The sequence below is a fragment of the Barbatula barbatula genome, assembly GCF_947034865.1.
Source record: "Barbatula barbatula genome assembly, chromosome: 14".
Classification (NCBI taxonomy): Eukaryota; Metazoa; Chordata; class Actinopteri; order Cypriniformes; family Nemacheilidae; genus Barbatula; species Barbatula barbatula.
This window is the reverse complement of record NC_136777.1, coordinates 5,106,244-5,120,207: the sequence shown is the minus strand read 5'-3', so window position 1 is coordinate 5,120,207 and position 13,964 is coordinate 5,106,244. Positions and strand designations below refer to the sequence as shown.

Sequence of the window (13,964 nt, the reverse complement as noted above, 5' to 3'; positions counted from 1 at the left end):
TAGCCAATGCCCTCATGTGGTGAAAAGCAGAACGGGCACTTTAGAAATCGCGTTGGCACCGTCAAGAATTGATAAGGAGAGATACTTACACACTTCAAAAGTTTGTGGTAAATGGTGCATTATTTAACACCCCCCACAATTTATCCAAATAAATGATGTTTTGACCAAACACTTACAAAAAACTAAAACGCAAACTTGCAAAAATGAAATCTGAAGATACACCACAAATTCCTTTATTTCTATTCGTAAGTTCTCCATAATTTCATAAAATTAAGATATATTATAAAAGTACACCACAAATTTCCACACAGTATACGCCTGTTTCACAATGCTATAAAAGTTAATTAAAAACAAATGTTTATTTTATAACAAAATAAGAGTTTGAGTGTAACCATGGTGATGGCAATGCTCGCCCATGTCACAGCCCAAATCTTTCCTGCAGTTCATCTGCGATCATCTCAGCGATGGCCAGCGAAGAGGTTGCTGCAGGTGACGGTGCATTGCGTACATGCAGAACTTGACTTCCCAGATCTCCCTTGCCACTGTCAAACACAAAATCATCCACGAGGTTTCCTTCAGCATCCAAAGCCTGAGCACGTACCCCTGACGGACCCCTGCACAAATCAACAAATAACGTGAGAATAACAGTAGAAAACTGATATCATAGTGAAACGGATGGAATCAAACTTGTATGTTTGTCACGTCATTACATTTTGGGCCGTTAGTCTAGTTTTTACAGAGAGAATCATATTTAAAGATGACTGTACAGAAGTGGTAATAATGATGAATTTGAATAACCTTTATGACCCTGCCAAAAAAAGTATTTGTACCTGATGACATCACTTGGTTTCAGTTCAGGTATGAACTTCTGTAGAATCTTAACCTGAGCGCTGGTAAACACACCTCTGTACATCTCTCCCATTCCATATACAATGTTCTTCATTACAAGCCTCCGCAGACCACTACACACACACAGAACAGGAATAAAGGGTCATTCACACAGTGCGCGTCTCATTCATTTCAGATGGATGCCTATGGCTGTCTTTTTCTCTGAAATCTGTCTGTTAAAGACACAGCGTGGCTGTTAGTACGTACCTGTAAGAGATGGTATTAATGAAGTCTTTTGCGTTGAAGTCAAAGAGTTTATACCCCTCTCGTTTAAAGGCCAGCACTGCATTTGGGCCCAGCCAGACACTACCGTCAATTCGCGGAGTAAAATGCACTCCCAGGAATGGAAACCTTGGGTTCGGCACCTACACACAAAGACCATCAACAAAATTTTTCATGGATCTGATGTGTTTCTTTGACTGTGTGTGGGGTGTTTCTACTCACAGGGTAGATGTTGCCACGGACTAGATAGTTCTTCTCTGGCTTGAGCACCATGTAATCTCCTCGGAAGGGAACGATACGTGGCTCTGGACTACAACCGGAGATCTCAGACAACCGATCAGAGTACAGACCCCCACATGTCAAAACAAACCGACTCCTCACCTCCTGCCCCTATACACAAATACAGACATATACAGTTCAACAGCTGGTTTTCCGATCATTTAACAGCAGTAACACACATGAAATTCCCACCTTTGAACTTCTGACGATGATGGGATAGTTCAGCCCTATAGAAAGGGATGAATAGAGAACGACGAGAATTTAAGGAGAAAACGAGTTCTGAGATATTGAAAAGGTCATGTGACCCACCTTCAGTGCTTCCAGCTGGGCTTTCTGTTGCCAGTGTGATGTCAGAAGCCTGGAAGTCAGTTATCACGGTGCCTCCTGCTCTCACAAAGTCTTTACCATAGGCCAGAGCCATTAACCGATAGTCAACAATACCTGTGTTTGGAGAGTCCAGTGCCATGATGCCCTATGTATAGGCACAAATTATATCGATTTCAACAAGCATGATAACAGAAAGCTCAGAGTTGAATGATAAGCTTGTGTTTATAATATGGTAAGATACTAATCATGTAAGACTTTTGACACTAGCAATGTCAAAAAAAAGAGAAAATGAGATAACAAAGCCTACACAACGTATAAATGCATAGATTATATTCATATTTAGCTGTAGTCTAACACTTGATACCGCAGACCTAAGGTCACATGATGACGCAATCATCTGGCTATTGTTCAAATCAGTTTTTGGTACTCTCATTAACTAGGGTAGACTCACCCTGCAGTACGGCTCTTTTTCTCGGATGGCTTTGGCGTCAATCAGCTGAAGACCCGGTACATTGTTTTTCTGCCCACGTTCGTACAGAGCCATCAGACGGGGAACTTCCTCTCTTTCCACGGCTACTATAAGCTAAATTCATACACACCAACATACTGAGTCCTTTATTGAGACATACAGAATAAAAATAGGGTGTCATCGTGGTAAGTCTGCGGTCAAGGGGTGTGTTGTTTCTGGCCTCTTTTTAACAGATATTTTTCATTATTTTAAGCTGGCTGTGAGAGCTCACCTGTGTTTATTCTCACCTTGCCACATTTCTTATAAGGCACACCCTTCTTCTGGCAGTACTGATATGTCAGCATGGCTCCACGAACACAAAGCTGAGCCTTCAGTGAGCCCGGAGTGTAATAAATCCCACTGTGGATCACACCACTGTTATGACCAGTCTGATGAACAGCTGTCGAGGAAAGATATGACAGAAATGAATATTAAATAAGGGTGGAGGGGAAGAAGTATGTGGCGCAAGCACACACTTACCGAGCTCCTTCTCTTTCTCCAGCAGGGTAAAGGTGAGGTGTGGGTGCCTGAGGATCAGCTCTCTGGCCGAGGCCAGTCCAACAATCCCCCCGCCAATAATGGCCAAATCGAATGAACTACACAAAAGCACTTACAATTGGTCATATTATACTCATACAGACTGTATGAATACATGGCATTAAAAAACTGCATTTGGATTTTAAAACTTACTTAACTGCTATTCTTATTTATATCATTTTTTAAGGATTTGTTTGCAATGACGATAGTGTCACTTTTAGTATTGTGAATGTACTGTCAAAGAAATCAGTGTATTGTCGAGCAAAGTCCTTCAGCTTTAGTGTCACTTACACTAAGCTGCTGCAAACAAGTCAGTTGCCATTTCACTGTAAACGCCCAGATTACACTTTTGCTAACAATGCGTGTACTTTAAAACAATACTCTGTTTGATCCATTACTGAAGTTTTACTGTCACTACAGCTGCAGTTAGTTATTCATACCCACTGTGATGTCCGGCTCTGCATGCTGCAGACTTCGATCCCTGCGAGAGCAAACGCGCGCATACGGAACCGGTACCGAAGGTTCGAATCATTATTTCACAGCGAAAATATCGACTCTTTTAAACAGATGTATATGTCCGCGCGATCATAGTGTTCTCCGCGGACTGACCAGGTCCGGTCAAAGACGATAGATATTAGCAAGACGCTGCGCAGGTGTTGCTATTAATGGAGGAAAGTGCAACGCCCAGTACATCCGCGCTAGCGAAGAAGGTCCCGCCTTCCAGTAACAATAGCCAATGGTTAAAGACTAATAGTTCTTCTGGGAGGGAGCTGAGTGAGGTGCTTTTTAAACTTTGCACACTCTCTTTTATAAGCCGGGACCCGGGAGAAACTGTTTTAGTGCAGTTTGAGCTTCGATGTCATGTTTTCGATTGGAAATATGTTGTTTTATGGTCAGATTAGTTTAGTGATTTTTAAGATATCCATCTTCCTCCATTTACGTAAATGAGAGTGACTTATGACTGAAGCAGCTGCCCGGAGGCGTTGCACATTTGGATGCGGAGTGCGGAGTCTTTGCTCAACCATAAATTATCATTATGTGGCCACGCCCATAACGTACACTCAATAACCAATGAGAACGCGGGACGGGCTGACGTATAGGGTGAGAGATCAGCGATCACGCACACTGCTGACGCAGGATGTAAATAAACAGGCTTCGAATAGTGAAGAGAGTTGATAGAACAGTACCGACTCCAAAGGGCAGGAGAGCTTCTGTATGATCTGCACTCTCTCATCACAGAAGTTTTTATTAGATAGATGAACGTATTGTTTTACAGATGCACTGCTTTAAAGGGTAAATGTCTGTCGTCCTCGTGATTCAATGACATGGCCGTCTTGTACAATCTACATCAATGACATTTTTTTAACTATATGTTTATATTAATGTAACTATACGTCATATTTTGATGACTATTGTCGGACAGGGAATATCACTGGAATAAGATCATTCTCTCTTTTTCTTGCTTCCCGTCTCTCAGAGCCACAGACATGTTTACCTGGTCAGCACGGAGGATTTTATCCACTCAATGGCAGCTGCCAGGGGGCAGGCGAGAGTTCTGGGGGTGGCTCAATGCTGTTTTCAACAAGTACAGTAGATGTTTTTAAATTGTACAAATAGACCGTTTCATGTTTTATAGTTCGTGATCAGTTTAGGACATTGTCAAATGAATGCAAAGCATTCTTATTTTACACCAAAACAGCATTTCTATGACTTGAGTTTTGTTATTTTGTCTGCGGTTATCAATAAAAAACACTTATCACAAGTCTTAATTGTAAACATACCATTAGATTTTCCAGTTTTTCATAAAGGCCCATTTAAATAATGTATTTATAGGTCATATTTGTTTTGGTAATGCCTCTGTTTGTGCTCAGAGCTGCTATATCTTATAAGGATTTGATCATAAGGATTTAAAAAATAAAATTTTACATAGTTTTTTTGTGATGAAACATGTTAAATAAATGAACTTGACAATGCCTAGATAACAATGTATTTTTTAGGCTTAACACACATAATATATAAACCAAATAACATATATTATGACTGATATCAGCTCCATATATTGTTGTATTCTCTTATTGTTATAGAGTTGACTATGAGCGAATTAAAGCAGTAGGTCCTGATCGAGCGGCTGCAGAGTGGCTTCTGAGGTGTGGGGCAAAAGTTCGTTTCCGTGGTTTCGACCGATGGCAGCATGACTACAACGGACTCCCTACTGGGCCTCTAGGCCGGTACCTAATAGAAGCTATTGATGCCACCGAGTCCTGCATCATGTACCGTGGTTTCGATCACCTGGGTGAGCTGCTTACTAATCGATTTAAAGGGATCGTTCACCCAAAAATAATTTACAGACCCTTGTCATGTCAAACTTATGACTTTCTTTCTTGTCCGGAACACAAAATAAGATATTTTGAAGAATATTGATAACCGAACAGCAGTGGCAGTCATTGACTTTCGATTGTATGTAAACAAAACCAATGTAAGTGAATGGGTGCCATCGCTGTTCGCTCAACAACATTTTCATAATGTCTTCCTTTGTGTTCTGCGGAAGAAAAATATTCACACAGGTTTGACATGAAAAGAGGGTGAGTAAATGATGACAGAATTAAAAAATTTGGGTGAACTTTAATCACTTTAAGACACAAACCCTTTTTCTGGATCTGGCCCAGTTCGGACCCAGTAGCCTGTATATAGCCTATTATCTTTTAACCTTTAACACTGTGACATTGCACATACAATTTTAAAGCTATCATCAGGGAATGGAGGTCAAACACCTGCTCCAACCATAAGATCTCTTACTCCATTTGCTCCTGCAAAACAACCATGCATTATTTATTACATTCGACCCCTTGAGACAGCTAGTGAGAGGGAAAGTGTGCAAGTGGTGAGATCGGTGCGTGAGACGATGAGACGCCGTGTGTATGTCACAGGTGAGGATGAGACACTGTCTGTGTGTCACAGGTGAGGATGAGAGGTTCAGCTGTGGGAAAAAGTGACGTTAGGCTATGGGGTATTTTACACACAGACAGGTAGAGCGGGGCGCTTTGTCCCACACATCTATTCTTGCTATACAGTGTACTAGTATACATCAACACCTGTCCTGTACTGTGTACTAGAGCACCAGTAACAAATCTTCACTCACCTGAATATTTGATAATAATTTGAATAAATGCTGGGAAGGGATTGCTAGTAATGGAGTGCCTTGTATGTGTTTTAGAGGGTCTAGAAAATGTGGAGGAAATCAGGTTGAATAAGTGTATTTATATCGAAGACGCATGTCTGGAGCGTTTGAGCCAAATACAGACACTGCAAAACAGCGTGAGGAATGTGTCTATAGTTTCCTGTGGCAATGTGACAGATAAAGGACTCATCGCTTTACATGACCTCAGGTATGACAACTGCACCTGTCATTACAGTTTTTTAAAGAGACATGTTCACTGTTTACATCATTCCAAACCCAAATGACCTTTGTTCATCCTTGGAATACAAGCAGAGAAATTTGAAAGAAAATCTTTCTAAAATGTTCTAAATGTTTTGTGCTTTGTGAGTCGAATGATTCATGCAAGTTTGTTTTGTATTGTCAAATATTTTACAGTTAATTGGACAAACCAATGGACAGTACTGTATATCAATTTGAGAGTATAGTCATTTTGGATAAAAGTGTCTGACTAAATGTAATGAGTATGGTGTAAACATTGGAAACAGCAGCATGTTGGTTTTAGTTAGCAAATAATTGATAGCACAATATTACGTTTAGCAGGTCTAGTAAATCATTAACCAAAGTTTTGGACATAACAATTAACTTGAATAACAATAATAGCTTCAAGCTTTCTCCATAACAGCCATAGGATCCTTTAGTAATAAGAATCAGCTTTGGTGGATTGGTTTTTTCTAGAGGGTGGGTTATTTAGCAAAGGGGATAATGTCAGCAGACTGACACCGGTTAGCAAAACATCCGACTTATCTTTGATTCTGTGTTTTGTGTATGTGTGTGTTAGGAACCTTGAGTGGCTGTTTCTTAGCGATCTGCCTGGTATAAAAGATAAAGATCAGACTGTGGACAGACTCCAGACCGCACTTCCCAAACTCACCATAAAACTGGATCTCGCATAGCTTTACTCTAAGCGCACCAAGTTATTCACAGCCTTTATAGAGCATATATAAAAAAGCGCAAAAATCACGGCCATAGGACCAGGTCATGGCAAACAAGCCAGCTGGCTGATGTCCATGGCTGCCCTGGCAACTGTGTCTAAGCAACTAAGCATCCAAGGGACGAATGCAGAAAGCACCTCTGCCTTGGAGACGAATCAACAATTTCATGTTCCCACTAAATTAACTTTGATCAAATATACATTGTATTTTTTTCAGACAACCCAGGAGTGTTAAAAAATGTTATATTGCCGTTCCCAATAAAATCCTTACTTAAGTTGTTGTATATCATGTGAATTGTAAAGCTTATTTTACGTTCCTGCTTAAAATCAAACATCACAGTATATGTTGCAGAAAAAGCTTTAATTATTTAGTCTCAAAACAAAACAAACAAAAGCAGTAGGTCTATTTCCAATCCTTTCATTTCTACATCTGAACACAAAAACACATTTGTGAATCATGTCTCTGGATTTTGGCATTTATTAGCACCAGTCATAAAACAAAAAAATAATTAAGTTCACAAGGGTAATGAACAAACACCATGTGTCAAGGCCCAGAGGCGTGTTTGTTAGATTTTTTTGGCTAATTTGCTTATTTCTTAAGCTGTCAATATGAGTATAGTAGTTTCAGTACTGTTGAACACATTGAATCATGTTTTCTGCAGATTTACTTCCAGGAATCAGTGCGTAAGGGATAGTTCACCCCCATGTCATTCAAACCTGTACAACCTTCTTCTGCAAACCCATAAGCTGATATTTTGTTTTTTTACCAAACAACATTGGTTCCCATTGACTTCCATAGTATGATGAATAACTGATGAGGGTGAATAAATGACAGAATCTTTATTTTGGGGTGAACTATCCCTTAAAAGAAAAAAAGATTCAATCCGGGCTTGATTGTGTCTCTAAAATTTCTATAACATATATATACACTTCAAACATACATATAGGTTACATAACGGTTAAAAAAGGTCCCACAACGCCAACTCTTCTACAGCATCTCAGTCGCTAATAAAACTATGAAGCACAGCAAAACATAATTTTAATTGACAATATTGTTATTGCTGCTGTCATTAATTATATACTTTCTGAAAAAATTATTCTGAGTCTTTGCTTTGGCAGTGTAACGTCATTGTTCTACGGGCAGAGCAGAGCCCTTTGTCGATCTCACACACGCACGCACACAAACACATACACACACCAGCTGAGAGATGGACATTTCATTTGCAGTTCATAACCAATTCGTGTCCATCATATGTTGGGCAGGTGGTAGTTGAATTTGCGCAGGTTGTTGTATTTTTTGTTCTCCACTGCAGGGAAGACAGTACTGCTGGCCAACTGGGGAAGGTACTACACATAGAGATAAGAGGTATGTCAGATGCTGTTATGTATCAGAGATGGGGGGGGGGGTGGATGATATAACTGAATGTAGCTTCACAAAAGAGTATATTTCATGACATACTGAAGGGTCATTAAAACAAACCCCGGGGGGCAGGTGTCTGCGTGGCTGGCGCGGCCGTCTCTTGCGGTCTGGTTCGCGAGTCACGCTATCGCTCTCTTCTCTCAGGCTGTCAAAGTACGGTTGCTCCAGTAACTGCTCACAGGACAACCTCTCAGCTGGATCCATCCGCAGACAACCCTAAAAAAGACAAGAGATGGGTTCTAGTACCGAGTGTGCAGTGTTCATCTGTATGAACTGTGTTTGTGTGTTTAACTGACCTTCATAAGGCTCAGTGCCTGGTATGAGATGTTTGGATATTTTTCTTCAATAGGCTCCTATGACAAACACACAGGTTTTTGATGCTGATGTGCGAATGTTATCAATATGTAAAAGAGTCAGATGTCAATAACAAATGTGAGTTTAACGGCAAAGTAAATTAAGCATTATGAATGGAAAAAAAATGAACACAACAGCTCACCATCTCCTGTGGTTCAGGGACACAAACTCCACTGAAGAACTGGTTTGTGCTGAACACCTGCTGATGTCGAGGAATCAACTCGCCTGTAAACACAACAATGCACAAAGAGAACACTTGTTAAATGCGCACGTACGCACACACACCCTCGTGTCACTTCAAACCTGTATGACTTTTATTCTTCTGCAGAACACAAAAGAAGATATTTTGAAGAATGTTGGTAACCAAACAACACTGGCCCCTATTGACTTCCATTGTGTGTATACAAAGCCACTGAGACATTTCTCAAAATATCTTCATATTTGTTCCACAGAAGAAAGAAAGGTTTTAACCCATGAGGCTGAATATATTTTTTGGGTGAACTATCCCTTTTACAGCTGAAGTTGTGTGGATACACTATAGTATCTAACCCAGTGTTTTCCTGATCAGATAGAGCTGGTCTACGTCCGATTGACCCGGCCATAAGGGAGCGCCAGAGAGCAGTTCAGCAAACAAACATCCCACTGCCCAGACGTCCACTGGTGGTCCGTACTGCGTGTCTCCAACCAGCAGTTCTGGAGCTCTGTACCACCGTGTCGCTACATAGTCCGTGTAGTAATCGCATGGACCCGCTGCAACAAAATCACAATATTACAAATGTGTGTAAGATGTCAGGGACGTGTGCAGTTTTGAGTGCGTGGTCTGTGTGTGTACGCACTGAGAATCCTGGCGAAGCCAAAGTCACAGAGTTTGATGACCTGATGCTTGGTGATGAGTATATTTTCAGGCTTTACATCTCTGTGGATACACTAAACGCACAAAAACACAAGTGAGAGTTATCGAATCATTATTCGGAGAACTGATCTGGAGTCAGTATGCGTGTGCCATATTAAGGAGAGTCACGTGTATATTAGCCTCAAAACCAAACTCTAACCTTAAACATTCAAATGTGGCCTTATTTGAAATGAGTTGAAATTCTTACATTTTGTTTGTGGCAGAAGTTCACAGCTTGAAGCGTTTGCCAAGTGATACTTTTCACCATGTGCTCGGGAACGCTGTGTGTGAACACGCACATAAAGAATTACAATGCAGTTACAGGAACACAAACCTCATTATCCACTTTAACAATCAAGTCACTCTTTTCTTTCCCTTATGTCTACCTCAACCACACACAAAAGCCCACAATAACCCTTTAGATGCCAGGGCGCAGGAGCTCTATGTAGAAAACGGTATATGTATGTGCATGTGTAAGTGAGAGCTTTGTTGATTCTGGACTCATAAATCAATGCCGTCATGAAGGGAGAGAAAGAGAGAGCGAAAAACTGAAAGAGTTAAATGTTATGCACTGTCCTGCTTTTAACAGCGTCTCGCTCAAGTGCACCACAGAGGGCAAATGTATCCTGCTGTAAACATTCCAATAAAGACATAACGGAGCGTCATAGCAACAAGGACACAATATGTCCGTTAGTGTGACAAACACAAAGCCGTTTTATAGGTGTGTGTGTTCTCACCCTCGTGGGTATCTGTCCAGCTCATTGAGAACAGTGTGGTCACAGTACTCAAACACCAGGTGCAGCTTTCTCTTTCTTCTAAACACCTCGATCAGATTCACCAGATTTGGATGTTTTAGTTGCTACACACACAATATGAACAAAGATAAATGTTTCATGACAAAATTAAATGATAAGCATAACAAATTTAGCTGTTCTTTCTTGCTTTACAAACAGCATAAATGGACTTCAGAAACCTCCAGTTTTTACAAAATCCCAGATTGATTTAATAATAATAATAATTCATTACATTGATTTACTTTACTGGGTATTCAAAGTGATTTTCATTGAAGGGGGGAATCTCCTCAACCACCGCTAATGTGCAGCATCCAGCTAGATGATGCGACGGCAGCCATGTTGCGCCAGAGCGCCCACCACACACCAGATTATTGGTGGAGAGGAGACAGAGTTACTAAGCCAATTAGTAAATATGGGGATGGGTAGGAGGCCATGATGTATAGAGGCGAATGGGCGAATTTGGCCCATTTGGACTTTAAATGACACCAGAGAGTCAGGACCTCGGTTTAACATCTCATCTGAAGGACGCGATAATAATGTTGCAAAGAGCATCTTGTGTGCTCCAAACATGGCCCATTTAATATGGTCTATGTCAATTTTCTTATTTTATTACCTCATTACCTAGAATTACCAAAGAATCCTGAATGCTTCTTTATTTTATGGCAAATTTCTTCTATGTTTAAATGAAACATATTTCAGTCACACTGGGTTTATGGTTTATGTACACATTTGTGTTCAAACGTTTGTTTATACATGCTGGAAAAGACCTCATCATAAATATGTATCGTAAAAACACACACAACGACAAACGCACAAGTCACCATACATTACATACACCATAAGTCTTAAAACCTTTTTTCCACCCAACGTCAAACAAATCAGATCTAATGCTTGTCATTATTAAGAAAAGAAAATCCCTTTAAGGGAGGTGAGGAGAAAAACAAGAATATTCATCCATCCATTCATGCGTAATAGAGTGAAATGAATTGGTAAGCCAATGTTGGCAGACATGTCAGATTTTCAAAGGGCCAAAGAGCTTTGCTCGCAGCTCAATGGAGAGAGTTTAAAATCATACTGTAGCTACTCTTATTATAAAACATATTCCACCTCCCTCTTTGGATCGTTTGTAATAATAAATTGGTAAGAATTAATCCAAACTTTAGACCACAATCTAATAGAAATTTAGATCCAGGAACAGGTTTATTTTCTTTTTGAGTACTGTGTTTACCTTCAGCATGCGGATTTCTCGGAGCGCTATTTTCTTTATGATGGGATCATCCTCAGACTCCACAAATTTCTTGATGGCGACGATCTGACCGGTGTCTCTGTTTCTGCACTTGAACACCACCCCGTACGAGCCCTCTCCGATCTTACTGATCTTCTCATACTTCTCCATCTCTGTAACACCAGCAGAACACTGTTGTGATTCTTTAATACATCAACACAATGTGACATGAGGTTTGAAAGTAACATATATTGGAAATTGACGCATCCAACTTAATTTTTTGATTTGTATTTGTATAATATCAGCAGGTAACTTTCTGAACTGCAGAAAGAATGAGCTTAAGTGAACTCCTTTGCTTTGGAATGAAGTATAAGTAAATGAATAAATAAGTAAATAAATACATGTAGAGATATGTCAAATGTAAGAATAAACAAATAATGTAAATACAAAAATAGTACAAGCAAATGATGATTTATGGAAAACTAGAAATAAATCAATTAAAGCCAATACTTAGCATATCTAAATTCAATTTAATGTATTTATATATTTATTACTACATTTAAATTTATTTCGCCATTAATTTATTACTTTACAGTATACTTAAGTTGTTTTTCGTCATCTATAATTTAGTAAACAAAACTAGTCAGTTAGGGCACTTTAACAATACAATTTAAGTTCTATATGATTATGTTCATACTCAGAATTATGCAAAACAGTAATAACCTTTAAGAAAGATCAATAGAAGAACAGCCATGTTCATGAACAGACACACATCGCTTACCTGGAAATGTCGCATCCAAATATTTGCCTGATTACTAAATAAAACCGTATACAAATCCCAAAACCTCTAAAGAAAAAAAGAAATGAATTGATGGTTGTGTTGAGTGAAACTGGCGGAGGGATGTGCTACGCGTGTCATAAGAATGTGTTTGAGTTTACATGGAGAATAAAACACGCTATTTACAAGCGGCTGGTCGGCATGGAAACCGAGTCCAGACTCCTCCTCCCCTGACGCGTTCCAGTCTGCACAGCAACAAGCTGAAACCTTAAAACAATCCGCGCGATCTGGCCTGAGATCAATAACACACGAAAGCAATGCAAATGTAAAACCAAACATCCGTCGATGACAAATTAAACGGATTCCCACCTGCACATAGCAGGTGTGTTTGACATCACACCGGAGTGACAGCAAAGTACCGCGAGACGATTCAGAAGACTGCTCCGTATGCTCTCGCGGTACTTTGGTGGATCTGCGCAGCACCGAATGATGTCGATAACGCCCTTATTCTACGTCACATAATCGTGTGAGAATTGTTTTGTTTTTGTGAGAGACGCGTTAAAACAACTCACCCAGCAGATCACACAAACACGTATACAAATTACTTGTGAGTACATCGGCGTACTTATTATAGATAAATACATGAATTAACCCATTCTTGATACCCTTTTGTATATCTATATTAAACTTTCCCCAGCCTACGTTTTCAGCCATGACAGAAAATGTTTTTAATTTTTTAATTTTCAAATCAACATAATTTGGTTAGATTTATAAATTGTTTTCATCATGGGGTCCAAAAAAGATCCCCAAACGTCGCTGGACTGTGGGGGTTGTCAGGAAATAGGGTTTAAAGGGGTCACGTGAGACGTCTAAAACAAATATTATCGATTGTTTTAGATGTTATATATAACGTGTATCAAAGATTTAAGGTTCAAAACGCTATATTTTCCACATACCGTGCATGCGTCTCCTCTAGCCCCGCCCTTCTAAAACGTGCGGATGTGCTGGGATTGGCCAGTTCACCAGTGCGTAGTGATTGGTATAACTACTATAAGCGTGTGACGGAAATGTAACGCCTCTTACCATATTTGGAACATCAGGTTCCAAAACAATTGCGCTGACAGGCACGCCCACTTTACGTGCATTAAGATATTAGCGGTTTAAAGCGGCATTCACATTACAGCGGCATGATCGCAAGCGTTGGTGACTGGATGGGGCGTTTACACAAAGATGGAGACTGGTCCTTGCTGTTAAAGATTTACCACCAGTGACCTGAACAGCCACAAAGTCGCTTATAATCTGAATGCAGCTATAGTCAAATCATACCACGAACTGACGTAGATTTGTGGGGGTGTGGTTACACAAAGTGTTTCAGGCAGATCTGGGTGAACATTCGCTTTTAGATATAATGGATCTTTTGACACTTTGATTTTTGCAGTTGTACATGTTTAATACATGCATGGGCAACTTATAACACACCAAAGACACAGAAAAACATGTATTCATGCCATATGAGAATATCCCGTAACGCAAGAACCGCCCATCAATATAATGTTTTTATCGAAAAACCAACCACGATTTAACTATAGCAA

The 13,964-nt window shown here is 39.9% G+C and overlaps 3 protein-coding genes across 8 annotated transcripts; 1 reads left to right on the top strand and 2 right to left on the bottom strand.

The window, feature by feature from the left end:
• Positions 1-8: 8 nt before the first annotated feature.
• Positions 9-3,760, bottom strand: l2hgdh (L-2-hydroxyglutarate dehydrogenase). 2 transcript variants are annotated; one of them, XM_079472356.1, is made up of 10 exons: positions 3,202-3,760; positions 2,705-2,820; positions 2,473-2,624; positions 2,168-2,299; positions 1,699-1,861; positions 1,582-1,616; positions 1,333-1,500; positions 1,096-1,253; positions 831-962; positions 9-614 (listed from the first exon to the last, which is right to left on the bottom strand). In XM_079472356.1, the coding sequence occupies exons 1-10, from the start codon at positions 3,291-3,293 to the stop codon at positions 419-421; spliced, it is 1,344 nt and encodes a 447-aa protein (XP_079328482.1). In that variant the 5' UTR covers positions 3,294-3,760; the 3' UTR covers positions 9-418. The 2 variants fall into 2 exon arrangements, with proteins under 2 accessions (XP_079328482.1, XP_079328483.1); XM_079472357.1 differs by having other exon boundaries at positions 91-614; positions 3,206-3,397.
• An 80-nt stretch (positions 3,761-3,840) lies between these two features.
• Positions 3,841-7,193, top strand: dmac2l (distal membrane arm assembly component 2 like). 2 transcript variants are annotated; one of them, XM_079472506.1, is made up of 5 exons: positions 3,841-4,054; positions 4,239-4,346; positions 4,846-5,054; positions 5,976-6,147; positions 6,757-7,193. In XM_079472506.1, the coding sequence occupies exons 1-5, from the start codon at positions 4,038-4,040 to the stop codon at positions 6,869-6,871; spliced, it is 621 nt and encodes a 206-aa protein (XP_079328632.1). In that variant the 5' UTR covers positions 3,841-4,037; the 3' UTR covers positions 6,872-7,193. The 2 variants fall into 2 exon arrangements, with proteins under 2 accessions (XP_079328632.1, XP_079328633.1); XM_079472507.1 differs by having other exon boundaries at positions 3,856-3,974.
• Positions 7,194-7,252: 59 nt separating this feature from the next.
• cdkl1 (cyclin dependent kinase like 1 (CDC2 related kinase)) lies at positions 7,253-13,393 on the bottom strand. Of its 4 annotated transcripts, none has more exons than XM_079472505.1 (10): positions 12,376-12,819; positions 11,598-11,767; positions 10,313-10,434; positions 9,784-9,856; positions 9,520-9,610; positions 9,233-9,433; positions 8,826-8,908; positions 8,626-8,682; positions 8,390-8,545; positions 7,253-8,256 (listed from the first exon to the last, which is right to left on the bottom strand). In XM_079472505.1, exons 2-10 carry the CDS (start codon positions 11,763-11,765, stop codon positions 8,158-8,160), a joined length of 1,050 nt encoding a protein of 349 aa, XP_079328631.1. In that variant the 5' UTR covers positions 11,766-11,767; positions 12,376-12,819; the 3' UTR covers positions 7,253-8,157. The 4 variants fall into 4 exon arrangements, with proteins under 4 accessions (XP_079328631.1, XP_079328629.1, XP_079328628.1 ...); XM_079472503.1 differs by having other exon boundaries at positions 8,369-8,545; positions 12,376-12,817; XM_079472502.1 differs by lacking the exon at positions 12,376-12,819 and adding an exon at positions 13,329-13,393 and having other exon boundaries at positions 7,257-8,256; positions 8,369-8,545.
• Between the last annotated feature and the right edge of the window lie 571 nt (positions 13,394-13,964).